Below are 24,695 nucleotides of genomic sequence, written 5' to 3'. Positions count from 1 at the left end.
CAATAGCAATCATCACAGCCAATCTTGCCAACTCAAACGATAAACGAGAGATGCTATCACAAATGATAAACGAAAGGCGTTATCGCCAATTCAATCGATAAAGAGGAAAAAAAAACGTGAACATTCGACATGCCACAACAAAAGAGGCAGGATCAAAATCAAGACTTCATTTACTACAAAGGGCTTTGCGGCCAATATCGATATATCAAAGTCTACTCGTTGTAAGAACACGAAACATAAGTCTATTCTAGGTGAAAGTCACTCCTCCGAAAAGCCTGATTCTTCAGAATTTGAGGAGCTCCGGAAGAAGATCACTGCCACCGGCGCCGACGGGCTGGTCAAATTCTAGTGGGAAAGACTAGGGGACATACTCACTCTCTGCCCCATCGCAGCCCGATCTCCATCATTGTAGCCGCGCCGCACCACCAGCAATCGGTGCCCTTGGGTTTCTCACTTGAACGGAGATTCAGTTCCCCAGGAGCATTGATTGCTCAAACCCCCAAGTTATGGAGAGGCTGAGCCCGCCTATAACCCAGGCATGAGATTAAACTATAAAGCCCAGAAATCTAGAAAGGAAAACTGACAATTCGAAGGAATGATTTCATAAGAAGAAGCAAAATGAAAAACAAGAAAGAAGCCATGTTGTGAATTGGCTCCACCCCAAACTCACCCCATCGAAGTAAATGTTCCCAACAAATGACTCCTTGTATTCCCCAAAAAAAAAAAAAAAAAAAGTAAATTCCAGAAACAAACCAACCGACCAATGTTCCCACAAAATTCAAAGCATTTACACATCAGCTAGCCTATCGCCAACAAACAAAAAAGAAAGATACTGAAGGTAAACTACGTCTCGCCCTCCGCACTGCGTGTCCCCTCGACCACTCCATCTCGCCCCCCAACGTTCTTGCCTTCGGTATCCACCACTGGCGCTTCACTATGATCATCAACATAAGCGTCCCCAACTTCTTGACCCCCGGCCCTGGCTCGCGCCACGCTCCGAAGCAACCGGTGGTTCCCGGATCACAATGCCCCCTCCACGGCCACCACTCGCAGCACTGGCCTGCGACCTGGCCGCTTTCTACGCCTACATATCACAAACCATTTTATCCTGGTCAATCCGTCCTCCAGCGATACCATCACGAATTGAATGCAAGGCCCCATCTGAGAATGCTTTGTTCACTGTCTCCTTGAAGTTGGACGATAGAAGGTAGTGATCGACAGCGCGGAACGCACCATCCCTTTTCGCCTTTTTGAGCTTGTCCATATGTGTCGCCGCTTCCGCACGCAAACGAATACAACCCTCAACTTTCTTTTTTATTGCTACCTGCAGATTTTTTTTTTTTTTTTTTTGGTAGAAGCCAATCAATCGGTGTATATCTACACGTACTGTAAATCAATTAATTTCTTATCTATCAATGAAACCAAATTGGCAATGGTTTTTCTCTATTTAGCTGTTAAGCATGATCTTATAGGTAGTAGTGACTAGTGTACACATGTACAGATGTACTATAACTCTCTTAAAGGTTTTCAAAGCGTCTGCAAAAATTGGATCATACTTAACTTGATAATAAACTGAAAGAAGGATTTCTGGCCAATTCATCTTGCTTTTATTTCCAGATTTCCGTAGATAAATTTTTACTCTATAGTTCACATTATTTCCATTGCTTAACAAGGAAACCCATATATAGTAGTCCATTCAAGGTCTTAAATCCTTTTTCTTCATCTATTCACAATACACAAATGAAGGGGAGCCTAATTTCAGTAATGAGGACATTGTTCATGTTATGTGTTCCAAAATATCGAGAGCATCACTACTTCCCGCTTCATTCTTGATCTTATTTGTATGTTCCCTGATTTGGCTGTGGTTTTTCATTCTGGCGCTGCTGAACATTCTTTAATGATCAACTGGCTTGCCCACTGCTTTGAGGTATTATCTAAGGAGAATGTTGCCATGCACAGAGGAAGGAGATTGCATTTGGTTGGGAAATTTCATTGAATACATTCCGGGGCATAATGAATTGGGCTGTGTCGTTGATTAAAGGTGAAGATGACTAGTGCGCGCGATCCGGGTTTCTCATAGCTAGCTAGCTAGAGACTGCAATTAAGTAAGATTTCATTTGTAGCCATAGACTAAAATCTAAGAAACCAACGTCCTTTAAGTTACAGCCATTATAATCATATAGTCGGCATGTTGAATCAACCTAAAAATAATAACTCTAAATTAACTCTATACGCGTAGAATATACAATCGCGTTGCATTGTGAACACAGTGAAAAGAATTCTGTAACACATGAGCACCTCAATGGAGAGATTGGAACACAAAATTATTGACAAGAATTTGGTTCAACCCAGTTGACCTTCCTCTTTCGAGGATTCATTGCTTTCTGGTGATGATGGTCATCATTTTGAGACAAGTACGCATTTCTCAAGTCTTCATCTTCTGGGATCAATTCCTCGTCTTCAAAGTCTTCATCACTGAAGCTGGAGTGCTCATCATCAACTTCATGGACCAATAGCTCCATAGACACATCTTCATGTTGTGGCATTACTACATGAACCCCACAGCTTCCCACCACATCATAATATTCAAATTCGAACCTGATTCGACACATATATGGTGGCGGTGACCCACTCTCACTAAGCCTCCTTATTATTGTAAGGAATGTGATGTAGTACACCCACACATGAGCCGACATCTGAAGAAGAACTGGGCCGTCTTCTGAATTAGGATTGCGGTAAATCAATTTTTCATTGATGTGGATTGCACGTATGATTCTAGTTACATCTAAAGATGTTTCAGCAGCAATACAAAGTGCCAATCCTTTGTTTTCCCATTTGAAATTTTGAGGGAGTTCAATACAAAACTTACAGGTGAAGGTGTAGTCTGGATTACTGAAATCCTTACGGCAGCTGAACCACTTTGGAACTTGACTTCCAGAAAGTACAACCTGGAATTCAGACTTCTGACAAGAGAGACAGAGAGACAACAGAGTCGATACCTGGTCATCATCCTTCACTAGATTCGTTTTCATCTTTGCCATGTCACGAGCCACATTATACCACAGTCTCTGACAATTATACAAGTTCATTGATTTGGTTGAAGTCAAGGAAGGAAGTGATTCAGACTTGCTTGGAAATGTAACCAATTTTTGGCAATACTGGAGATCAAGACACTGTAGATGTTGCAACTCGTATATGATGCATGGTACATTTGTAAGATTTCCACATGCTCTTAAGTTTAGCCTTTCGAGATTAATGAGATATCGGATTGATGATGGCAATGCTTTGATGGCAGTCTCCGCTAGATCAAGACATTTTAAGGACTTCATCTCTCCCAAGATTTCAGGAAAGTTCTCAAGCCTATGGCAATACCGCAGGCTAAGAGTTTCCAAAGATTTCAAATTGATTCTTCCTGGGAGAACAGTAAGGAATTGGCATCCCTCCAGGTCCAACTTAACCAGCTTATCAAGAAATCCAACCGAAGGATGAACTTCAACTAACTTTAAACACCATTTAAGAATCAAGTCCACTAAGTTTGGAAGTCCAGATAAGTTGGGAATTTTTGTGAGACCACACCATGACAAATCCATAGATAGTAAATTTTGCATCTGTGGGAAAAATAAATAAATAAATAAATAAACTTTGTTAGACCATAATCCCAAAAACTGAATTTTAAGTTATTTATTTATTTTTTATTTACGATACAAGCAATATTATCTAACTTTTTATATTTAATTAAAAATATAACTCAAATTTATATTAATTAATTAATAATTTTAAAAAGTTTGCCTAACGTCAGAGAGAGAGAGAGAGAGCGTTGTTCGTACTGGGTCTGCATGATCCATCGGCGGCGCGTCACAAAGACGTTGTCGTCAAACGGGAAAGGTGCGTTAGAGTGCCAGCCGATGGAAGCCTTTAGTATAGTTGCGGTTGGGTTAGAAGGAGTGGCCAGGTCAACAGGTCGTGGTGTTGAAGTTAATGCTTTTCTGCTTCAATTAGGAAAGCTCAATACCACTTGCTGCTACTGTTTTCTCCACTCAAATTTAACCAGATATTTTGGTTATGTAAAGTAACTTTGTATATATTGTAGTTAATTAGACTCTTATCTCAGCCACAAGATGGTTAGGTAGGTTTAAGCTCATTGCAGTATATAAGCTAAAGTTTGTTGTTGTAAAGAAGAGTGAACTAGATCTGAAATTCAAGCACACAAGATTGCTGAGTTTTTTGTTCTTCAGTTCATGCTTCAAACTGCTACCACAACTTTCAATCAAACATCCATGTTTTGTTATTGATTGTGGTTTGTTTATTACAAATTGAAGCTCAAATAGTAATATGGTGTTGGAGCTTTAGTTGATCATACATCAACTGGGGCGTACCATCTGTTGAATAAAAAAAAAATCAAACACAAGTTCTTTAAGTTATTGATCTGGATAAATGGCCGGTTCAAGCAACACACCAAAAATTAGAGTTCCAATCTTTAGTAGGGAGAACTTTGACTTCTAGATGATTAAGATGAGAACCATGTTCATCTCACATGAACTATGGAACTATGTGGAAGTAGGCTACACAGTTGTAGCAGCTGCAGATCTGTCAGAAGCTTAAAAAGTGGAGCTAAAGACAAACATCAAGAAAGATGTGAAAGTACTTGGTATATTTCAAAACTCAGTCTCAAATGAGATCTTTCCAAAAATCTCATATGAAGAAACAACCAAAATAGCTTGAGATGTTCTGCTGCTTGAGTTCAAAGGCTCTGAAAAGGTTATAGTTATTAAATTTCAATCCTTGAGAAGAGATTTTTGAGTATACTAGAATGAATAAAGCTGAGTACGTTGTTAAATGATTACTGCACTAGATTAATTGATATAGTCAATCAGATGAAAACTCTTGGTGAACCCATGTTTGAAAAGTGAGTAGTACAAAAGATCCTTATGAGTCCAAACAAAAAGTATGATGCTAAAATTTCTATTATACAAGAGACTAAGGATATGAAAATTCTTGGTGTGCAAGATCTTATGAGTACACTTAAGGCTTTTAATCAGAGGTGGATGAGTCATGATGAAAATCCAACTGAAAAAACTTTTCGAACATTGAAACGTTTGAGTTCAAACCAGAAAAACTATGAGCCATCTAGTTCTAATTCAAATCAAGGAAACCGAAAACAGAAAAAGAGTTGAAAAATAAAGACAAGAAGTGGGAAGGCAAGTCAGATCAGTGAGTTAAGAGAAATAATGAAAGAGACAGTAGTAGCTCAACTTATTCTAAGTGTTCAATTTGTTCAAAGCTTCATTCTAGTGAATGTTGATTTAAGAGAAAGCCAAAATGTGCTAATTGCAACAGGTTTGGTAAGAAGGATTTCAACTACAAGGCAATCATCAAGCTAACTTGTGATGACATGGATTTTTGTTATATAATTCTTGCAATTACTAATTGACCAGTTGTATGAATTATTGTTCTTATGCTTTGTTCGTATGTTATTTGTGGTTTAGAATTATTTTTGGTCGAATAATTATTTGGAACGCATCGTTTTAGGGAGTCCGAAGGTTGACTTTTTATTCGTTGAGTTTCTCCCAAAACTTCCTTCACGAAAGTCGTAGAGAGCGTCGATATGAGTTTGTGTACATACAGCACACGTAAGTCGAAGATCATATGAGAAACTTATGGTCAGCGGAAAAACTTGTCATCTTGGGAAACTTCCTATAAATTTGGAAATTTCTAAAAAATGAGAAAGTTTCCATTTCAGTGAGTGCCAGATTTTTTCAGAACTTTCTCTCTCACTGAAACCCTAGATCCAACCCATACCCCATTTTTTAAACCCGACTTTTCCGGCGACTACCGGCAACGGCACCGACCCAGATTTGATCGCCTCCTTCTTGTGGTCCTCCCTGTGGTGGTGGCTTGCTCCGATTTACACTCACAGCAGCAGATCGACGCCAGAAAGATTGATGGCAGCGGACCTGGCTGGAAACCCTTATTCCGGCGACATCTCGGCTTGAAACCGGTCAAGTTTTGTAGCCCACAGTGTCCTTGTTCGATCCTAGTGGTTTTGTAGCTCGATTCAACGTGTGGTGGCCGAAATATCGAGTGGAAGCCAAAACCCTATCTAAACCAGCTTTCGGCGGCGAACTGGCCCAAGTCTAAGGTACTAAAGTTGATCATCGTGTTGTGCTCTACATTTTGGACGGTTGGATCTTGCTGGTTTGGAGGTTGAAGTGGCGGCATGTGGGGCTCATGCGCAGCCGCTTGTGGCGGCGCGTCCGTCAGTGTTTGGAGCAGTTTCTTGCTCCATTATCATCTACTCATCAATACAAGTATTTTGATATATGGTTGTCTTTTGGAGATCGTTTGAACATGTTAGGTTTTTCATAGTTTTGATTTGTTCGGTTTTCGATCCGTGAAGATTCGACCGTTAGATCAACTTGTCGTTTTGATATATTCATCCCAAAAGTGTTCCGGAGACTTTGGGTGGTCTCGAATGAAGTTTTGTCTCGATTGACATAACTTTTGGGTTTTAGTTCAAATGGGGGATTCGAATTTTAATCACTTTGAGATTCGTGTACTGAGTTGAGACCATATGTTCCTTAGGTAGTTGACAGAGGGTGTTCTGTAGGTTATCTCATTTTGTGTGAAGATGCAGCGGGATCTTGAGCTGAGCAAATCTCACCATGTTCATTTACGAACAAAGTTATCTTATCGGCTTGGAGTTATTTATTTAACTGTGACTACAGTTGGTATTAATGGCATTCCCGAGCGAATGACTACGTATATACATATTTATGTGAAATATATATGTCATATATACATATTTATGTGAAATATACATATACGTATATACATATTAGTGTGAGTTGTTTTGGTTGTTGTATTTCGAGTTTACTCATACAATCTTTCAAAAGCTGACTGGGTTTGTTGTTGCAACCCGGTGCACTATTCGATGGTGTAGGGGTTAATCCTGCAGGTCAGAATAGTTGCAGCTTAAGCTGAAATACTGCATTTACAGCTGTACGGGTAGGAAGCTAATTTTGTGGCTTGACATTGTTAAGACTTCTGCTATGTAGTAAGTTTTGAGGAGCACTTACGTTTTATTTTTTTGTTGCAACTTAATTCGTAAACATATATAATGTAAGATATGACTCTGCGGAGCGAGTCTGTATTGACATTGTGTGTTCAAGGCATCAGTATGTACTTGGTTTAAAATAAAAAATAAAAAATTCAGATATTCTATATTGATGGCTGAACCACCACGTTTGATATAATTGTGAGATTATCTTGATTTTAATTACATTTAAAAATCGGGGAGTGATATAACTGCATAGAGGAACAATGTGATACTAGCATGTTGTGTGTTAGCCATGCTGCTATAACACTAGTAATTGAGAATGTGTGGCTTGTTGATAATGCTTGCAGTAATCACATGACTGCAAATGTCAACCTTCTATATGATCACATTGACTACTATAGTGTTACCAATGTGAAAATGGGAAATGGAATGTTAGTCAATACAAAAGGAAAAGGGAGCATTGTTGTGGAAACTAGAAATGGAAAGGTGTTTATCATAGTTGTCATGTTGGTTCCATAATTTGATCAAAATTTGCTAAGTGTTGGTCAACTCATTGAGCATAGTTATCATGTACACTTTCGTGACAACACTTGTAAAAAATTTTAGGGAGGGAGCAACAAGAAACTAATGGTGGAAGGTGGAATGAAAAGGAATAGAAGTTTTCCTTTAACTCTCAAGTATGTCGCTGAGAATGCAAGAAAAATGGAGCTGCGAGATGATCCTTTGCTCTGGCATCAAAGACTTTGACATTTGAACTTTCGAAGTCTCAAGCAGTTGTATTAGAAAGAGATGGTGTATAGTTTGCCAAAGTTAAATGATATTTCAGAAGTGTGTGAAAGCTATACATTTTGAAAGCAGCATGTTATCTCATTTCAAAAAGAGAAAACATGGAGAGCTAAAGCTCCACATGAATTAGTTAATCCTGATGTGTGTGGTCTAATGAAAACCATAACGATAGCTGGAAACAGATATTTTTTTACATTCATTGATGATTATTCAAGAATGACTTGGGTTTATTTCTTGAGGCTAAAGTCTAATGTGTTCTTTGTGTTCAAGAAGTTTCAAGCAATGATTGAGAGAAGTCTGGTCTGGAAATCAAAGTGTTAAGATTAGATAAAGGAGCAGATTATACTTCAACTGAGTTTGGAAATTTCTATTCTGATATTAGCTTGGAAAGGCAGCTGACAGTGAGCTACAAACCACAACAAAATGGGGTTACTGAAAGGAGAAATAGAATAATAGTTTAAATGACCATTGAGCAAGACAAGCATATGCCACAAGAATTCTGGGTAGAAGCTGTGAATACTGCACTGTACTTAATGAATAGGCATCCAACAACAACTGTTCAAGGGATGACACCATTTGAAGCTTGAAGTAGAAGAAAACCAAGTGTTAATCACTTGAGGGTTTTTGTTTCAGTATGCTATGCTCATATTCCAAAGGAACTGAGGCAGAAACTTGATGAATCAAGTTAGAAAGGTTCATGGGATATAGTTCACATAACAAGGGCTACAGACTATTATTTGAAGAAAAAGAAAATGACAATATGTAAATTAAGATGTTATCTTCAGTGAGAGATCATCTTAGGATTGAAGCAAGGTTCAATCCTTAGCAACTTGTGCAAGACACATTCAAGATGAACAAGAAGTTCCAGAACAACTGGAACTTGATCCACCCCAAATGTCACCAACTCACAGTCCTAAACAGCCTCACCAGCATTTTCAAATGCACAATCATCACCAAATTCACCACCTATAAGGATGAGAACCTTAACTAATTTGTATGAAAGCTGCAATTCAGTTTGTTTGAGTGCTTGAGCTTTTTGAATAAGCTATGTAAGAAGATGAATGGAGGACTGCAATACAAGAAGAGATCACTATGATTGTGAAAAACAACACATGGGAGCTAGTTGACAAACCAGATAACAAGGATGTTATTGGTGTGAAGTGAATTTACAAAACCAAGCTGAATGCATATTGTTCTGTCCAAAGAAACAAAGCAAGATTGGTGGTAAAAGGGTATTCACAGATACCTGGATTTAATTTCAGCGAAATTTTTGCACCAGTAGTAAGGCATGAGACCACAAGACGTCGAATTTCCATTGTTGCACAAAAAGGCTGGTTTTTGCTCTAGCTTGATGTAAAATCTGCATTTCTAAATGGAGTGCTAAAAGAAGAAGTATTTGTGGAGCAGCCACAAGGTAAAGAGCAAAAAGTTTACAAACTAAAGAAGGCTCTTTATGGTTTGAAAAAAGCCCTAAGAGCTTGGTATGGTGACATCGACTCCTATTTCACAGATAGAGTGTTTCAAAGGAGTGAAAATGAGCATGCCCTCCACACCAAAACTGAAGGTAAAACAAGTATTCTGATTGTCTACTTATATGTTGTTGATTTGGTGTTTACAAGAAATTGTGAAAAAAATGATTTCAAACTTTAAATCTGATATGATAATGAAGTATGAAATGAGTGATTTAGGAATTTTGCATTATTTTCTGGGAATAGAGATAGTTCAATCAGTTGAGGGAATTTTCATTACTCAGAAAAAAAAATGCAAAGGCAATCTTAGAGAAGTTTAAAATGTTTGGTTGCAAAACTGTTGGGCAATCAATGAAAAATTTCAAAAGGAAGATGGAAGTGGTTGTGCAAATGAAAGCATTTCTAGAAGTTCAGTGGGAAGTTTAATTCACTTGACAGCAACTAGACCTAATATCATGTATGCTGCAAGTTTGTTGTCCAGATTCATGCACAAGCCCACCAAAATTCATTATGGAGCTGCAAGCAGAATTTTGAGATACCTTCAAGGTACCATTGATTTGGTATAATGTATGAGAGAAATGTTAAACCAAAACTCTTTGGTTTCTTTGATAGTGATTGGGGAGGCAATATGAATTGAAAAATATATCTAGTTATACTTTCACGCTTGAAACTGGTGTGTTTTTATGGGCCTCAAAGAAGCAAAAATCAGTGGCTCTATCTACCGCTAAAGCTGAATATTTTTTGCATCAATTGCCACTTCACAAGCTATTTGCCTCAAAAGAGTCATTGAATATTTTGGTGAGAAATAAAGTATTGCAACATCCATTCTTTGTGATAACAAGTCTGCATTTTCCATGAGCAAGAACTTTGTGTATCACAGTAGGGCAAAACACATTACCTTGAAGTTTCACTACATTAGGGATGCAGTTGAAGAAAATGAAGTGGATCTGGTCTACTGCAATAATGAAGATCATGTCGTTGATATCTTCACCAAGACACTGCCAAGAAAGAGAATTGAGTATCTAAGAGGTCTATTGGGGATGAAAAAGCAAACCATTAAGAGGGAGTGTTGAAGTTAATGCTTTTCTGCTTCAATTAGGATAGCTCAATGCCAATTGCTGCTAGTGTTTTCTCCACTCAAGTTTAACTAGATATTTTGGTTATATAAAAGTACTTTTCATTATAGTTAATTAGACTCTTATCCTAGCCACAAGATGGTTAGGTAGGTTTAAGCTTGTTGCACTATATAAGCTAAAGTTTGTTGTTGTAAAGAATAGTGAACTAGATCTGACGTTCAAGCACATAAGATTGCTGAGTTTATTGTTCATTCGTTCATGCTTCAAACTGCTACTGCAGTTTTCAATCAAACATCCATGTTGTGTTATTGATTGTGGTTTGTTTACATATTGAAACTCAAATTCTAACACATGGGTCCCTAGATCGGATGACTGTTGTCGCCTTTAGCAGTAGAGAGGACGTGCGGGCTTGTGGATAGACATGGAGAACCTGATAGGGATCTTAAATTAGGGGATTCAGATTTGGTCGAAAACGCAACCTCTGATGTGTAACGGTGGTGGTGTTGTTGCTGTGGTCTGCTGGTGATGGTAGGATGGCAATGTTGGTGGTGCAGCGAGGATGGTGTGGTAGTGGTGGTGGTTGGGATATAGAGACATGATTGTGTGTAGTGAACTCGTGTTTTTCTACCCTCATCTCTAAATTTGGCTATAGGGGCCAAAATTGAGAGGATTTACGATCGGTGGATTTGTGAGTGCAAACTGTGATCCCTTTGGACTAGTTGCACAAGCTTGTTACGATCGGTGGATCAAAAAGTGTTGTTCATGATCGTTGTGGTGCCGGTCATCGAGATGGTAAGAGGGTTTGAAAGTTGCAAACCATCAACAAAGTGCTACGACCATGTGATAATACCTCTGAATTAGTATATGGTGGTTGCCAGACTATGGAGGTCTCCTTTCCGATTTTAGTTTTTTGTTTGAGTTTGTTAGTTATTTCTAGTTTTTGGGTCTGTGCTCAAATCTTGAATAAGTCCATGCTCTTTCGAGTTAAGGTTGTCGTCATGGATTCCGGTAGGTGTCAAGATTTATGCAATTGGTTAGTTGTCCATAGATACTAGTTCCTTGTCGGCTTAAAGTCGTGCGTGTCAATACCAGCCTGTTCTGATGTGATTGGGAGATCCAGGGATGACACACCCAATAGTTTACTATTGAGGCCAGCTGTCCAAGTTATTGCTATATTTGGTCAATTTGGCTCAATAAATTGCCCAATCTCTTCCCTCTCATTGAATCCATTGACTTATCAGTCTCTCCTCTTACAAGTGAGGATGCATGAGTAGTTATAGTTTATTAATGTTTGTCATAGTGGTAGTTTATTGATGTTTGTTGTAGCGGATGTATTCCCTGTGGGTGATGTGATTGCAAACAGTTAGTAGTTACAGTTTATTGAATGAAATTTAGTTTGATAAAAAAAATTATTTAAAGTTTAGTTAAAATTGAAATAATATTTAATTTTAATTGGCTAATCATAACAAAATTATTAAATGTCACATAAAAGAAAGTAATTGATTATTTTTTGGTTAAAACAGGAGTCGGGAATTGATTTATATATCACAATTATATTGATTATTGTCATTATTTATATTCTCTTTTTTCGGTATAGGAATAGCCGAATAGGTGATGTAAACATGAAATTTAGGGATATGATAGGGGCAATGTCGGAGTTGGTATTTGAGGAAAAAAAAAACCTTACATTTTTAGTAAATTATAGGTTAGAGGATCTGTTGGAGATGCTCTAAAAAAATAATTGAATACTTTTAGATCGAGTCAATCGTTAATTTGAAAAAAAAGGTCAACCATAGGATTATTAATTTTTAGGTGCAAGAGTTCTATTTTGATGTGAACCCTAGCCGCAACACAACTATTTCCCAACTTTCTTCTCCTTTTCTTTTTTCCAACACCACCTCCTCACGATCAACCCTAAACTCTGGTCAATATGTAGAAAGTGGTCAAGAGATGACTAGCAGAGTGTGGATCTGGATGAGGTGGTGCGAGTGTGGGTTGTGAGGGATCTTGACAAACCTTTCACTTGGAAAGAAAGGTATTAACTTTCACTCTCTTTCTGCAAGGATCTAGGTTATGTGTATTTGCATATCCTTGATTTTTAGTGTGATTTTTTATAGCTTGGCATGACACTGTTAGTTGCCAGGGTCCTTCTCCACCAATGGTGGCAATTATTTTAGTGGTCTTATTGGTTGAGAGGCCAGCTGCAACAACTACTTTGTGCACGCCTGCTTCTGTAATAGTTGTCAAAGAATTTGGATCCGCAATCACGACAATTAATCTCGCCATGAATACGAGAATGATTTCAACCATGAAAACAGTGGTTTTTACGATCGTATATGCAGCAATGATGACAGTCATAATGCGTAGTAATGATTGCAATTTGCAGACATAAGTGCGGACTGTGCAGTAGTCATTATGGGCCATAAGTACGGCAATGATGACTGTCATAAAGTGCGTTAATGATTGCAGCCGTAAGTGCGGTAATCATTACGGATTATAAATGCGGCAATAATGACAGCCATAAAGTGTGGTTGTAACTGCAGGTATAAGTACAATAGTAATTACTACTTGTTGCCCAAATTGCCTCACACCTATAAATAGGGTGCACGACGACCATGTAAAACAGCTCATTCCAACTTGTTTTACTACACTCGACTAAGAAATATATTGACTTAGGCATCGGAGGGTTTTCTGCAGGGACCCCTCTTCTCTTCGAGCCGACAGTCAAACAGCAGTCAATAAGTAAAAGAAGCTTCTCGATTGTTCCTGATCAGCTGCCACTCCAGTCTGTATTTATTAGTGAGTCAAAATCCTAAACAGAATTTTTTGTCACTAACAGCTTCTTAACTTGAACTGTTGGATTCTGCTAGTGTTGTTGCTAGTGTAGGGACCCCTATGGGTTGCAGCTTTGTATCTTAAGTACCTGCGGCTAAGTCACAGCCACTGCCATTAATGACTCTACAGGCACCAGTTTCTTCGTCCGCCAATATTTGACGATTTGGGTCTGCTAATCGGTTGGCTCTCCTATGCTTATTGCTCCTGCTTTAGGTAAGAGTCCAGGTTCATACCATTTGGCCTCTCCTCAGAAACTAGGGAGGTTGGGTGGGGTTGATGCTCACTCACGCTCAGTGGTAGGTGATACGGTTATATGGATTAGAGGGTATTTTTGTGGGTGAGATTACTCTTGTTATTGGCATATGTGTCGGATTTCGTTAAATTTTCAGCCATGAAGAAAAGGTAGAATTGTTTTGTTGGTGGTACTTTTATGGCTAAGAACGCTTCAAACTGTAGGCTGAGACTCAAGCTTCTCATGTGCGGAAGAAATCATCCCTTATAAGGAAGAAATCATCCCCTGCTGGCAAAAAATTAACTACTAGCTCTGTAGCAAATAATCCATTAATCCCAACCCATTTATTCACCACCGATAGGGTCACTATTGTCCTTAAACAAGTCCCATGCTCTATGTACTATTCATAATACCCACTGATCGGCAATGATAGTCACTATTCTCATTAAACTAATAATATGTTACGTGCACTGTTCATACTACCCACCGATTGTCAGTGAGAGGAAAAAAATAGCCACCAATTTTTCAGATCAGTGTATCACTGTTCACTTTTGGCACTGATTGGTCTGTGGTGACCAATAAAGGGGGGCTATTGGGGAAATTTCTAGTAGTGATAGGGTGATGACTATTGCTCTGTAGAAGGCTCTACTTAGTGACAGGACGGATGAGGAAACTCATTCAGAGGTTTTGATGTAGCTATGATAACCACGAAGTTAGATTTGAGCAGGTACCTTATTTTCTTATACCCTACTAATTTCTCTGTGCTTATGAGATGCCAAGCATACGTAACTACGTAAGTACTGTAGTACTATGTACGTGCGGGAAAGTTATTTTGACGGATTTTTCTGTAATGTTACCACATAAGTTAACTTAATTCTCTACTAAAAAAAAAAAATTACCTTGAGTCCCTCCCCGAGTGATGTGTGACTCCAATCCATCTTAAGCAAAACAAGTTTCTTTGGATCAATAGATGGGAAAGACCGTAAGGGACACTTTTTCCACTCAAAGAACCTCAACTCCTTGGAAATATAATCCACATGATCTCCGCGAAAAATGTCTTCATAGATCATCAACAGTTGAAGATTTTTCAACTTTGAGAAGCTTTCACCTCTCAAGCATATATGTTCCGATCCACAATTTTTCACCATAATGCCTTTAACTTTATTTGTTCCCTAGTATGAAAGAGCAAATGTATTAGCAAAGCTAGCTAGTTCTACCAAATAATAATTATAATTTTCTAGATCTTTATAAGAAAATGGCTATTGAATCAATAAAAAAAAAAAATCACTTATAGTCCAAAAAAATATATTTTACTTACTGTATTTTCCTCAAAAACATGGTAAATATCTTCATAAGACCACAATCTGCTACGTTTTCCAGGCTCAGTTGGTGATTCTTGACGAACTATTTCTTTACCCATTTCTTCTAGCCGATCATGCATCCATATATCATTTGCTTCAGTAATAGATATGAAGGCCTTCTCTATGAGTACCTCTATACCATATTTAGGACAGAGATCACAACTTTCTAGTATTGCTATCACATCATTTTTATTTCTACCTTTAAAGAAACAAGCAATGTGAAGGAAAATTTCTTTAGTTAAATCTCCCAGTGCATCATAACTTATTTTGAGAATTTCTTGAATCTCTTGATTAGGAACAGTACTTATGTAACTATTTAATGGCTCTTGCCAATGATCTTTACTGATACTAGACAGATGTGAACCCAACACGACCAAAGCTAAAGGAAGCCCTCTAGCATAGAGTGTTATCTTATCTGCAAGTTTGCTGCACTGTTCCACACGTCTATCTCCTCTGAAGGCATGAAAATTGAAGAGCTCTAAACCTTCTTCATAATTTAATTCCTTGACTTGATATATTAGATGACCTGATAGGAAATGCTTGTCTCTTGTTGTTATGATAATTCTACTATGTGAACCAAACCAACTAGACTCCCCAGCTAATGCGTTCAATTGGTCTATATGATTCACATCATCAAGAATTAAAAGAACTCTTTTCTGGCTAAATCTTTTCTTAATTACACTAATTCCTCTATCAGTATTGGTCACACTAATCAATCCGTTAGCCCCAGGAATCTTAGAAAGAAGAATATTTTGTAGGTTTACTAGACCTTTGTATGATAATGATCGTTCTCTGACATTTGTTAAAAGACAGCTAACTTCGAACTTATGGGCAATTAAATTGTAAACAGCTTTAGCAATAGTTGTCTTGCCTATTCCACCAATTCCCCATATCCCTACCATGCGAACATTACTTTCTTGAACATCTAGTAGTCTGAGCACATCTTCTACGCGAGACTCTATCCCAACAGGGTATTTTGCCACATTTAAATCGGTATGTTTTAATACTTGAGCCGAAATATCATCAACAATTTTATGAATAAATTTTGCTTCATACCTGCAAATGTAATACAAAAAAATAAATGAAATGAAACTTTAATTGCTATGAATGTTCCTTTTATTATGATATCTCAAACAGAGAAAAAACCTTAGTGAAAATGTAACCTAACATCTCCCAGCTTTAGAAGTAAAGAACATAAATAACTTTTCTTTTTTGATTTTTTTACCATAGAGTTTTTGGGTTTTCTTGTCTTTAGTTGGTGACTTGGTGTTTTGTTCAGTCAATATGGTCCCTACTCTCTTGAAGTCTTGAGTTCGGGTTCGGGTAATTTGGTGTTGATCCGATGTCACTGGCTCACTGCTATGGTGTTATTCTCGATGACTACTTGTTTTATTGATCCGTCAACATAATGAAGAACCACCCCTGAACGTACTATGGTGGTTTTCGACAACGGTGCAAAATGGGGCAAAAATCTTCTTGAGGTTAGCGTTGGCCTTTGGGGACGTATCAGAACTTTTGGCCTGTTGGGAGTGGTGGATCATTGGTGTTTACTGACCCGGTGACTCATTGGCAGGTCACTGAAAAAATGTGCGTTGAAGTTGGTTTGGGGAAGTGACAAATCGATCTGTAACCGAAGTTTGTATAAGGGATGTGAGTTGTGGGATTAATGTCCACAACTGGTTTATCCATTATTTGCAATATTCTTTTAGTGTTTCTTTGTTTTTTTTTTTTTAATAATTTTGTTTTGTAATATTTTACAACTTGACAAATGAGTCATTTTGACAACTTATTTGGCAGTTACCACATCAGACTCAACCTGAAAATAGTATTTACATGTATGTCATATGTGAGTTTTCTAGAACGTAATTTACATAACGATCGCCCTTCATTCATTTTAGACAAAATTTACTCTAAGTCAAAAAATTGAATTCGATATTGGTTGTAGTCCAAGTTAATATTTTTTGTTAATTGCCAGCTAATGACTCAATTACCACATCAGATTTATTTCCTTTTCTATTTTGTTTAATTAATTTTCCATTTTTACATTCCTAATATTCCCTTTATTAAATATATTTTGCAGAAAAAAATGTCAAGAATTATTAGCAAATTACCCATAAGTATCTTTTTGGAACTTATATTAACAATTAAGCCAACATATGTTTTTCTCCCTCATAAAGCCACCAAAATATACGAAATATCAATATTTATAACGAAGGTAGTGACTTTTCTTATGAATGACAATAACTTTTCTAAAAATTGACAATAGTTTTTCAGTGTGTCAATAGTAGATTTTTGGGCATTCGACAATAGCTTTTTATTCGTCGGAAGTATTTTTTTTATTTGTTTGTTCGAAGTAGTTTTTTTGTTCGTTGGCAACACATCACCGTGATACATAGGCTAGATCATTCATTCGACATGTTATGCTCACTTATTCTAGTGAGCCTATTTACTATGAAAACAAAGCATTAGTAATAGGCAAAATAAAGCAAAAGCTACATCTTTTCATTGCCCTTCAAGTTAGGGCTAGCAGGCTTTCCTGAGTGCAGATAGGAAAGCACATCTTCAGCAAAGACTTGATTCTTCGACTTAGAAGCATTCTTGTTTTTGGACCTAATGGCTTCCTCTTTTCTTCTTTATAGTGGAATCATTTGGAACAACTTCTCGAGACAGCATCACTTCTACAGGAACAAGCATTCCTCCCGGTGTTTCTACTAGTCCCAATGATTTGGCAGAAAGCCTGATTGAGGCTGCAGGCATTTTCACTTTCTTTGACGATGCAGGTGAACCATTGCTGCTCACTGCAAGATCCCCTAGCATGAGCTTTAGTTTCTTTGGAGAGGCAAAAGGAGAACTACTCGTCCTCACTTCAAAGGAGACTGTTCTGCATTCAGTACCAATGCAAGCTGCTTGTCGGCTTCCTCTGATGCCTGCAGATTTGCACTACGAATAACCATTAGTTTTTGCATCTTGGAGGAGGAACCAGAGCCAAACAAATTCCTTGCAGGATGGGTGTTTGAATGCCTTGACAATGAAATGCACCTCCAGTGAAGTTGCATTGAGCAAAGCGTGCAAAAGAACAAAGCAGCTCCACCCTATTTTCCACCATTTTGGGATCAGAGTTTGGTTCAGCATTTCTACCTGCATAAGGGCACACGCCCTTCTCATGAAAAATGAGACTGCAATCCCGGCATAGACCCAACAGATTCTCAAAGAAAAAAGAGATTTCTTCAATGACCCCCGGCACTAGCTTTAGGGTTTTTGTCAGGAAGAACGGTTTGGCAATATCATGCGCCACATGAACCTTAATGTCTCCCGTTGCTTTGAACATTTTGTCATCCATCTCCAGAAACTTTCCTGCAATCGAAGCAACATTGATAATTGTATTCTTTACCTCCAAGGTCGGAGGTATGTTGAGTAGCTTTACCTAAAAGAACAATTCATCCATATGAATTGTGGGGGATTTCAAGCCATCATATTCATGAATGATGATCGGTGCTCGCTGAAAATACCACTGTCCTCCTCGCAATACCTTGTTCCGGTCCTTGCGCAGGTCGAACGAGATAACAAAGCGCTTTTGCGCTCTTTCCTGGACCTTGAATGTAGCATTGAGGACCTAGACACGCTTGACATGTCACTGCAGATCCGGCGCCATAAACAACTTCGAAGTGAGAGGCCGTGCGAGGAGGTATGCCTGAGAACCTTGCCGAGTATCTGTTCCTGGCAGCTTGGAGATGTCCACCACATCATCGCCAAGGAGAGCCAGCGATGATGCAAAGCTTGCTGTAACGTCATCATTCGTGGCCATGATGAGGGTGTTTGAGAAGCAAAAGTAGTGTTTAGGGTTTTAGGGCGTCAGAACGGCACCTAGGGTCGAATATTAATGATAGTAGTTGTTTTGACTCAGTGGTATTTTTATAAATATTGATATTTTTTATATTTGTGTGCCTTTATGGAGAAAAAAATTTGGTGGCCTAGAGAGTAATAAAGTTATTAAGAGTGGCTTTATTTGTCATTGGCCCTCAAGAAGTATTAAAACAGAGGGCCCGTGACCACTTATGCAATTTTAGCCTAAAAATTGCCCACTTACTCCACTAGGAGTTTTTTAACCCCATTTACCAAATCCAACAGTGTTTGACAGTATTTCCCTCATACTCTCTCTCTCTCTCTCTCTCTCTCTCTCTCTCTCTCTCTCTCTCTCTCTCTCTCTCTCTCTCTCTCTCTCTCTCTCTCTCTCCAGCCGCACGACCAGATACCGATCGACAAGACCTTCTTCTCCGAGATCGGCGCCGGCAAACACATCCCAGGTGCAATCTTCGTCGACCTTGAGCCCACCGTCAAAGCCCACCATCCCAGTCGCTGCTGCTCGCGGTAGTATCGGCCAACAACCCCTCGTTCTGGAAGCTCCCGGAGACGCTGGTCCCTACGTGGGAATTCAGGTGGGATAGGAACCCATAGATGATGATGACGATGTGGGAACCCGTAGATGTGGGAATTCGGGTCAGAGACGACGACGTAGATGGTATCGTAAATGGGAGCAAGGAGTCGTCTCTGTCTCCACCTCCGAGCGCCACCGTCACCCAAACCACTGATCCAACAATCCAAGGCTCATTGCCACAACTCAGCCCCAATGCCGATCCGACTTCGATCCCAGCCCGATTGGACTCCACTCCCCCTACACAACCACGCCCCGACCACTCCTGCACCAGCCTCACACTCCGGTGCGTGCCCATAGCACTTTTTTTTTTTTTGGTATACTGTGAGCTCCGGTAATGGGGAAGGAAAAAAAAGAAAAAGAAAAAGTGAATCAATTGTGTCTGTAGTGTAATCATTTTGGTTTTGGGTGTTTATGCAAGTCACTTGAGGGCAATAATATGATATATTATTGGAGGGTAATAATATGATTATTGGGAGGCAATAATATGGTTACTGGATATTATTAGGGGACAATAAATTCATACGCCGGAATCCGGTCACCAGTCCGGTAGCTGGATTCAGGATTTCGATGACCGGTCACCGGATTCCGGTCATCGGTTGCCGGATTCTTGTGACCGGTCGCCGGAGTCGGGTCACCAATCGCCGGATTCCGCCACAGAGTCCCCGGCCGGCCATTGGTCACCGGAGTCTGGCAAGGTCTCCAATGACTTCTCTCACTAAGTGACAAAGAAGGAGAGAGCAAAATTGTCCCAAAAATAAATAAAAAAGAATAAAAAAAATACTTAATTGGGTATTAGGGAAATAATCTCTTAGAGTGTTTGGGTAAATGGACAATTTTTAAGCTAAAATTGGGTAAATGATCATTTCCCCTTAGAAACATATGATTACCAATTTTTTATCATTAATTTTGAAATTTTCTAAAAATGTTATCATTTATAGACATCAAATTAGGAAGTTTGTTGGACGCATTATGGTTCAATATTTATCAACTTATTGTGATTTAAAAGATAGTTTTGACTTCTTCATTTTCCTCTTTTAATATTTTTTCTCATTGCATCTTCTAAAAATCTCCATAATCGAGATTAATTGCAATTTGCAATGGTGGAAGTATTGTTTCATTATTTTCACACTCTATTGTATAGGTACATACGTACTTGAATTTTTTTTTTTTCATATGTTTTCAGTTTTCACACCCTGCCATTTGATTAACGTGTTATGTTTATAGGTATAATCATGAATCACATGATCTTGCTAAAATTGTATAAATTGTGTTTACTTCATGAATTATTAAATGACATATATAACCTACTATAAAATGACTGTTAAAGACAATAATTATAACAAAAATTTATTACATTTATTTTCTGTAGACTTTCCATTTCAATAATATTATATTTCATTATTTATTATTTTTCTGATCTATTTTCATTTTTCAATTTCACTACATACTCTTATAAAAAGTTATATATATTAAATAAGAATTAAAATTATGATTAAGATCATGTGACATAAAAATATATGATATACATGTTGAGCACATATTGATCAGGGAGAATGAAAGAAATCCTATTATTATTACCTAAACCTAAAGTCTTTCCATTATATTTGCTAAACAAAAAAACAGAGCTAGTAGTTAACAGAAAAAATAAAATAAACAACTATTGAAATAATTAATCATGAGGTACAAAAAGTATAAAAATAATTATTCAAAAAAAAAAAGTAGAAAAAATAAATAAACTTCATAAAAAATGATTACTCTTCATTTTTTTTTTCAACAGCTAAAAGAGAAAAAAAAACCACATAATAGTTCATGTTAAAACATTTTCTTGTTGATTAGAAATAGATAAATAAATTTGGAGATTCCAATAGAAAAACTCATTAATGAATTATATATATACAATAATGATCCTTTAATTTTCGATCTGAAGAGGATTCAACAAAAAAAAAAAGAATGATTGTAATGTTTTGATTGAGTTTTATTTAATAAAGATCTGACCATTTCTCTCAAAAAAAAATTTAAAAAAAAAAAAAAACTTAAAGTAAATATTACCCGTCCAGAAAAGTCCACCCTGACAAATTTGCTGCTTGTGAAAGAGCTACCCTCCATCTCGCTATTCTTTCCCTGTTACCTTTAAAATTGCTTTCATGATTGGCAAGTGCATCACCAAAACTACCTCTTTGGTTTCTTACGTTTGAGGGATCCACTCTGTAAAAAATTGGCCGAACCATTTGTTTCTTTGATATTCTACATTCAAGAATATGAACCAGTTCATCCAAACACCACTTTGAGGCTGCATAATTTGCAGAGAATACAATGATAGAAATCCTCGACTCCTCAATTGCTTTGAGAAGTGCTGGTGATATTTCTTCTCCTCTGGTGATCTCGTCATCTATAAAGGTTTTAATTCCCTTCTGAACCAAATTGCTATGCAAGTGGTCTGTAAAATTGTAGCGTGTATCCTTCCCTCTAAAGCTCAAAAACACATCATATGTCCACGAATGGGTGGAAGAAGAAGAGGAGGAGGCTCCAAATTGAGAGGCCAATGAATTCATATTAGAATAATTTAGCAGGCTGAAGGAGTTGGAACTAATATGGTGGAGACTCTAACCTCTTTTATAGATATATTGTTCTGGCATGCAACACATGAATGTGAGCAGGTTGTCCTGACAATCTGACATCACATCCTCTTTGTGTTTAGTAGTCGACGAATATTGTCCAGCTACGTAGCTTCCACTAGAATGTGATGTCAGGACAACCATGTATGATGGATCGAGGAAGCTACCTAATAGTCATACATGCTCCTATATATTAAGAATGATTGATCCTAGATGGATCGAGATACTCTCAAGTTAATTGGTTGTCAAGTTTCGTGAATTTAATATGATTTGCTGCCCAATTAGCTTCATGCGACTCTTAAGAGGACCTAAGAGACATGAAAATGCTCCGAATAGCTAGGTGACTCCATGATCAGGGCAGGCATTTAGTATGATTTGCTGCCCAATTAGCTTCATGCGACTCTTAAGAGGACCTAAGACACATGAGAATGCTCCGAATAGGTGACTCCATGATCAGGGCAGGCATTTAATATGATTTGCTGCAGCACTAGCTTCATGTGACTCTCAACTCTTAAGAAGACCCAAGAGACATGAGAATGCTCAGAATAGGCGACTCCATGATCAGGGCAGGGGCATCTGCAACCATGTTGGACACTACGACTCCCTATGAACATGTCTAAGACTATAAACACATTATATTGTTGATAACAGAGACATGAACATGCACCAACATAAATATAAACGACATATACCATCACGAGAAAGTAGTACTTCACCAAAACAAAAAACAAAAAAAGACAGAGAGAAAAGTGATGCATTGTGATTGTACTATATGAGTAAGACTACAATGAGAGATATATTAACAGTGTTAGTCAAATTAATTAGTTTCAGCTAATTAGGGTTAATTAGTTTTTCGCTTAATTAGCATAGTTAGATACCTTAGTCTCTCAGTTTGGCTTACTTCATTGTAATTGTGTGATGCCAGGCTGTTATAGAGTTTGTTAGCTCTGCATAGATGACTGACACGTGGTCATCATCTGTGCATTCATTCCTTGTATAAATAGGGGCTGCTCCCTCATTCTGAAACAATGAAGCAATACGATCATGTTCTCAGAAATATCTCTCTCAACTTTTTCTTCTTCCTTTAAGCAAATACTCAAAGCTATCATGGTATCAAGAGCCAGGTTCGATCAAGGATCACAATAGGTTGGAGATTCAAGCAAGGATTGACGATTCTATACACTCATCTTAGCTCATCATCAATTTTCAGCAGCAACAGATATGTACTTCGTTTTCAATCAGATCTAGTAGATCTTTCTTTGAGATTTGTTGAGATTTACTGCCATTTTTACATCATCGAAGCTCAGATCCATTATAATCAATACTTGATTTCATTGTGAGAAGCTTGAATTTACTATAAAGTTCATAAGTTCATTTTAGCTCAAGATTCACTGAAAATCGTTGAGGTTTTTGTACTCCTTTCCATCTTCGAAGCTTAGATTCATCATAATCAGTGCTCGCTCTTGTTCTAGTGTTGTTTACTGCTATAAACCCCGAAAGTTGAAGATTCTGTTGAAACCCTAGCTTGTTTGCTAAATTTTTTTTGGTACTATTTCATACTAGAGCTACAGATCTGTCATATTCAGTTCTTGATTTCACTACTAGCAGCCTTCTCTTTGTCTCAAGCTCAGAAAGTCACATTATCAGTTAAAACCCCTAGCCTTCTTGCTAAGTTTGATAAGATTGAAGTCATGCCTATCACTCAGACTACACAGACCACGGTTTACCTACCTAATATTCTCTTGGATGAGACAAACTACCCTACATGGTTGTTTAGACTTGAGTCTTTTCTCAAAGGCCAGAATCTCTATGGCTTTGTGGATGGAACTATTCGTTGTCCACCACAATTTGTTCTTGACTCTGATGGAGTTACAAATGTGATCAACAATGAGTTTGTTGCCTGGAAGACTCAAGATCAGAGTATTGTGAACATGCTTGGACAAACACTTAGTCCAGTTGCCATGTCCTGTGCCGTTGGCAGTAAGTCTGCTGCTGAAATGTGGGCTAATCTTAAGCTCAAGTTTGCTGCTCCTAATCGTCAAAACATCCTTCAGTTGAAGTCTAATCTTCAGGGGTTAAAGAAAGGATCTGATAATATAGAAACCTACTTGGATAAGGTCAAGTCAGCCAGGGATGCATTAGAAACCGTTGGTGTATTTCTTGATGATGAAGATATTATGGTTGTTGTTTTGCGTGGTTTGCCCTCTGAGTATGCTGCAATTAAGACAGTAATCCGAGCTCAATTTGTGACATGTTCAATGGGAGAACTAAAGACACTTTTAAAAGCTGCTGAAGTAGATATTGAAAATGAGATGCAGCCCAGCTCCTCAATGACACTCACTGCCATGCTAGCTCAAAATCATGCATCAACCTCAACTGTACTTGATTCATCTCCTGTATCTGTCCATACTGCAAGTACATCCAGCTCACCTGCCATTTCAACTCAGTCCACAAAAGTACCTCCTGGTTTCAGTCAGCTACCACCACGGCCTGCTGTCCAGTCACATTCTCCTCCAGCTCCACAGTCTCCATACATTCCTATACCTGCTCTTCCTTATGGATTCTCTCCATATACACCATTCAGCCTCTTTGATACTTCATTCCCCATGGCTGGCCTTTATGCAGGGAGAGGTAGAAACAACAATTTCACTGCAGGAAGAGGCAATTTTGGTGGTGCTGGCAGAGGCTCATTTTTCAATAGACACAACAATGGTGTCTATTGAAAAATGGCATTAATAGGAACTACAACAATGCTGGTAGTTTCAACAGGAATAACAACATCACTGGTGGAGCACATGTCACTTGCCAACTTTGTGGCAAAGTAGGCCA

At 38.1% G+C, this 24,695-nt stretch overlaps 1 protein-coding gene across 2 annotated transcripts; it reads right to left on the bottom strand.

Annotated features, from left to right (window-relative positions):
- Positions 1-1,881: 1,881 nt before the first annotated feature.
- On the bottom strand, positions 1,882-22,009 carry LOC112170009 (disease resistance protein RUN1-like). Of its 2 annotated transcripts, XM_024307155.2 has the most exons (5): positions 21,301-22,009; positions 14,774-15,872; positions 14,355-14,627; positions 10,211-10,310; positions 3,382-3,608 (listed from the first exon to the last, which is right to left on the bottom strand). In XM_024307155.2, the coding sequence occupies exons 1-5, from the start codon at positions 21,801-21,803 to the stop codon at positions 3,514-3,516; spliced, it is 2,070 nt and encodes a 689-aa protein (XP_024162923.1). In that variant the 5' UTR covers positions 21,804-22,009; the 3' UTR covers positions 3,382-3,513. The 2 variants fall into 2 exon arrangements, with proteins under 2 accessions (XP_024162922.1, XP_024162923.1); XM_024307154.2 differs by lacking the exon at positions 10,211-10,310 and having other exon boundaries at positions 1,882-3,608.
- Between the last annotated feature and the right edge of the window lie 2,686 nt (positions 22,010-24,695).

This window comes from Rosa chinensis, chromosome 6, assembly GCF_002994745.2.
Source record: "Rosa chinensis cultivar Old Blush chromosome 6, RchiOBHm-V2, whole genome shotgun sequence".
Classification (NCBI taxonomy): domain Eukaryota; kingdom Viridiplantae; phylum Streptophyta; class Magnoliopsida; order Rosales; family Rosaceae; genus Rosa; species Rosa chinensis.
The sequence above is the reverse complement of the archived record's forward strand: the minus strand, read 5'-3'. Positions and strand labels throughout refer to the sequence as shown.

Excerpts from the sequence above, each read along its gene's own strand:
- LOC112170009 (XM_024307154.2), bottom strand. The coding sequence starts at position 21,803 with ATGAATTCATTGGCCTCTCAATTTGGAGCCTCCTCCTCTTCTTCTTCC. Across the intron at positions 15,873-21,300 it reads GGGTGGACTTTTCTGGACGG|GTATGAAGCAAAATTTATTC; the intron begins GTAATATTTACT and ends TTACATTTGCAG. Across the intron at positions 14,628-14,773 it reads ATGTTTTTGAGGAAAATACA|GGAACAAATAAAGTTAAAGG; the intron begins GTAAGTAAAATA and ends CTTTCATACTAG.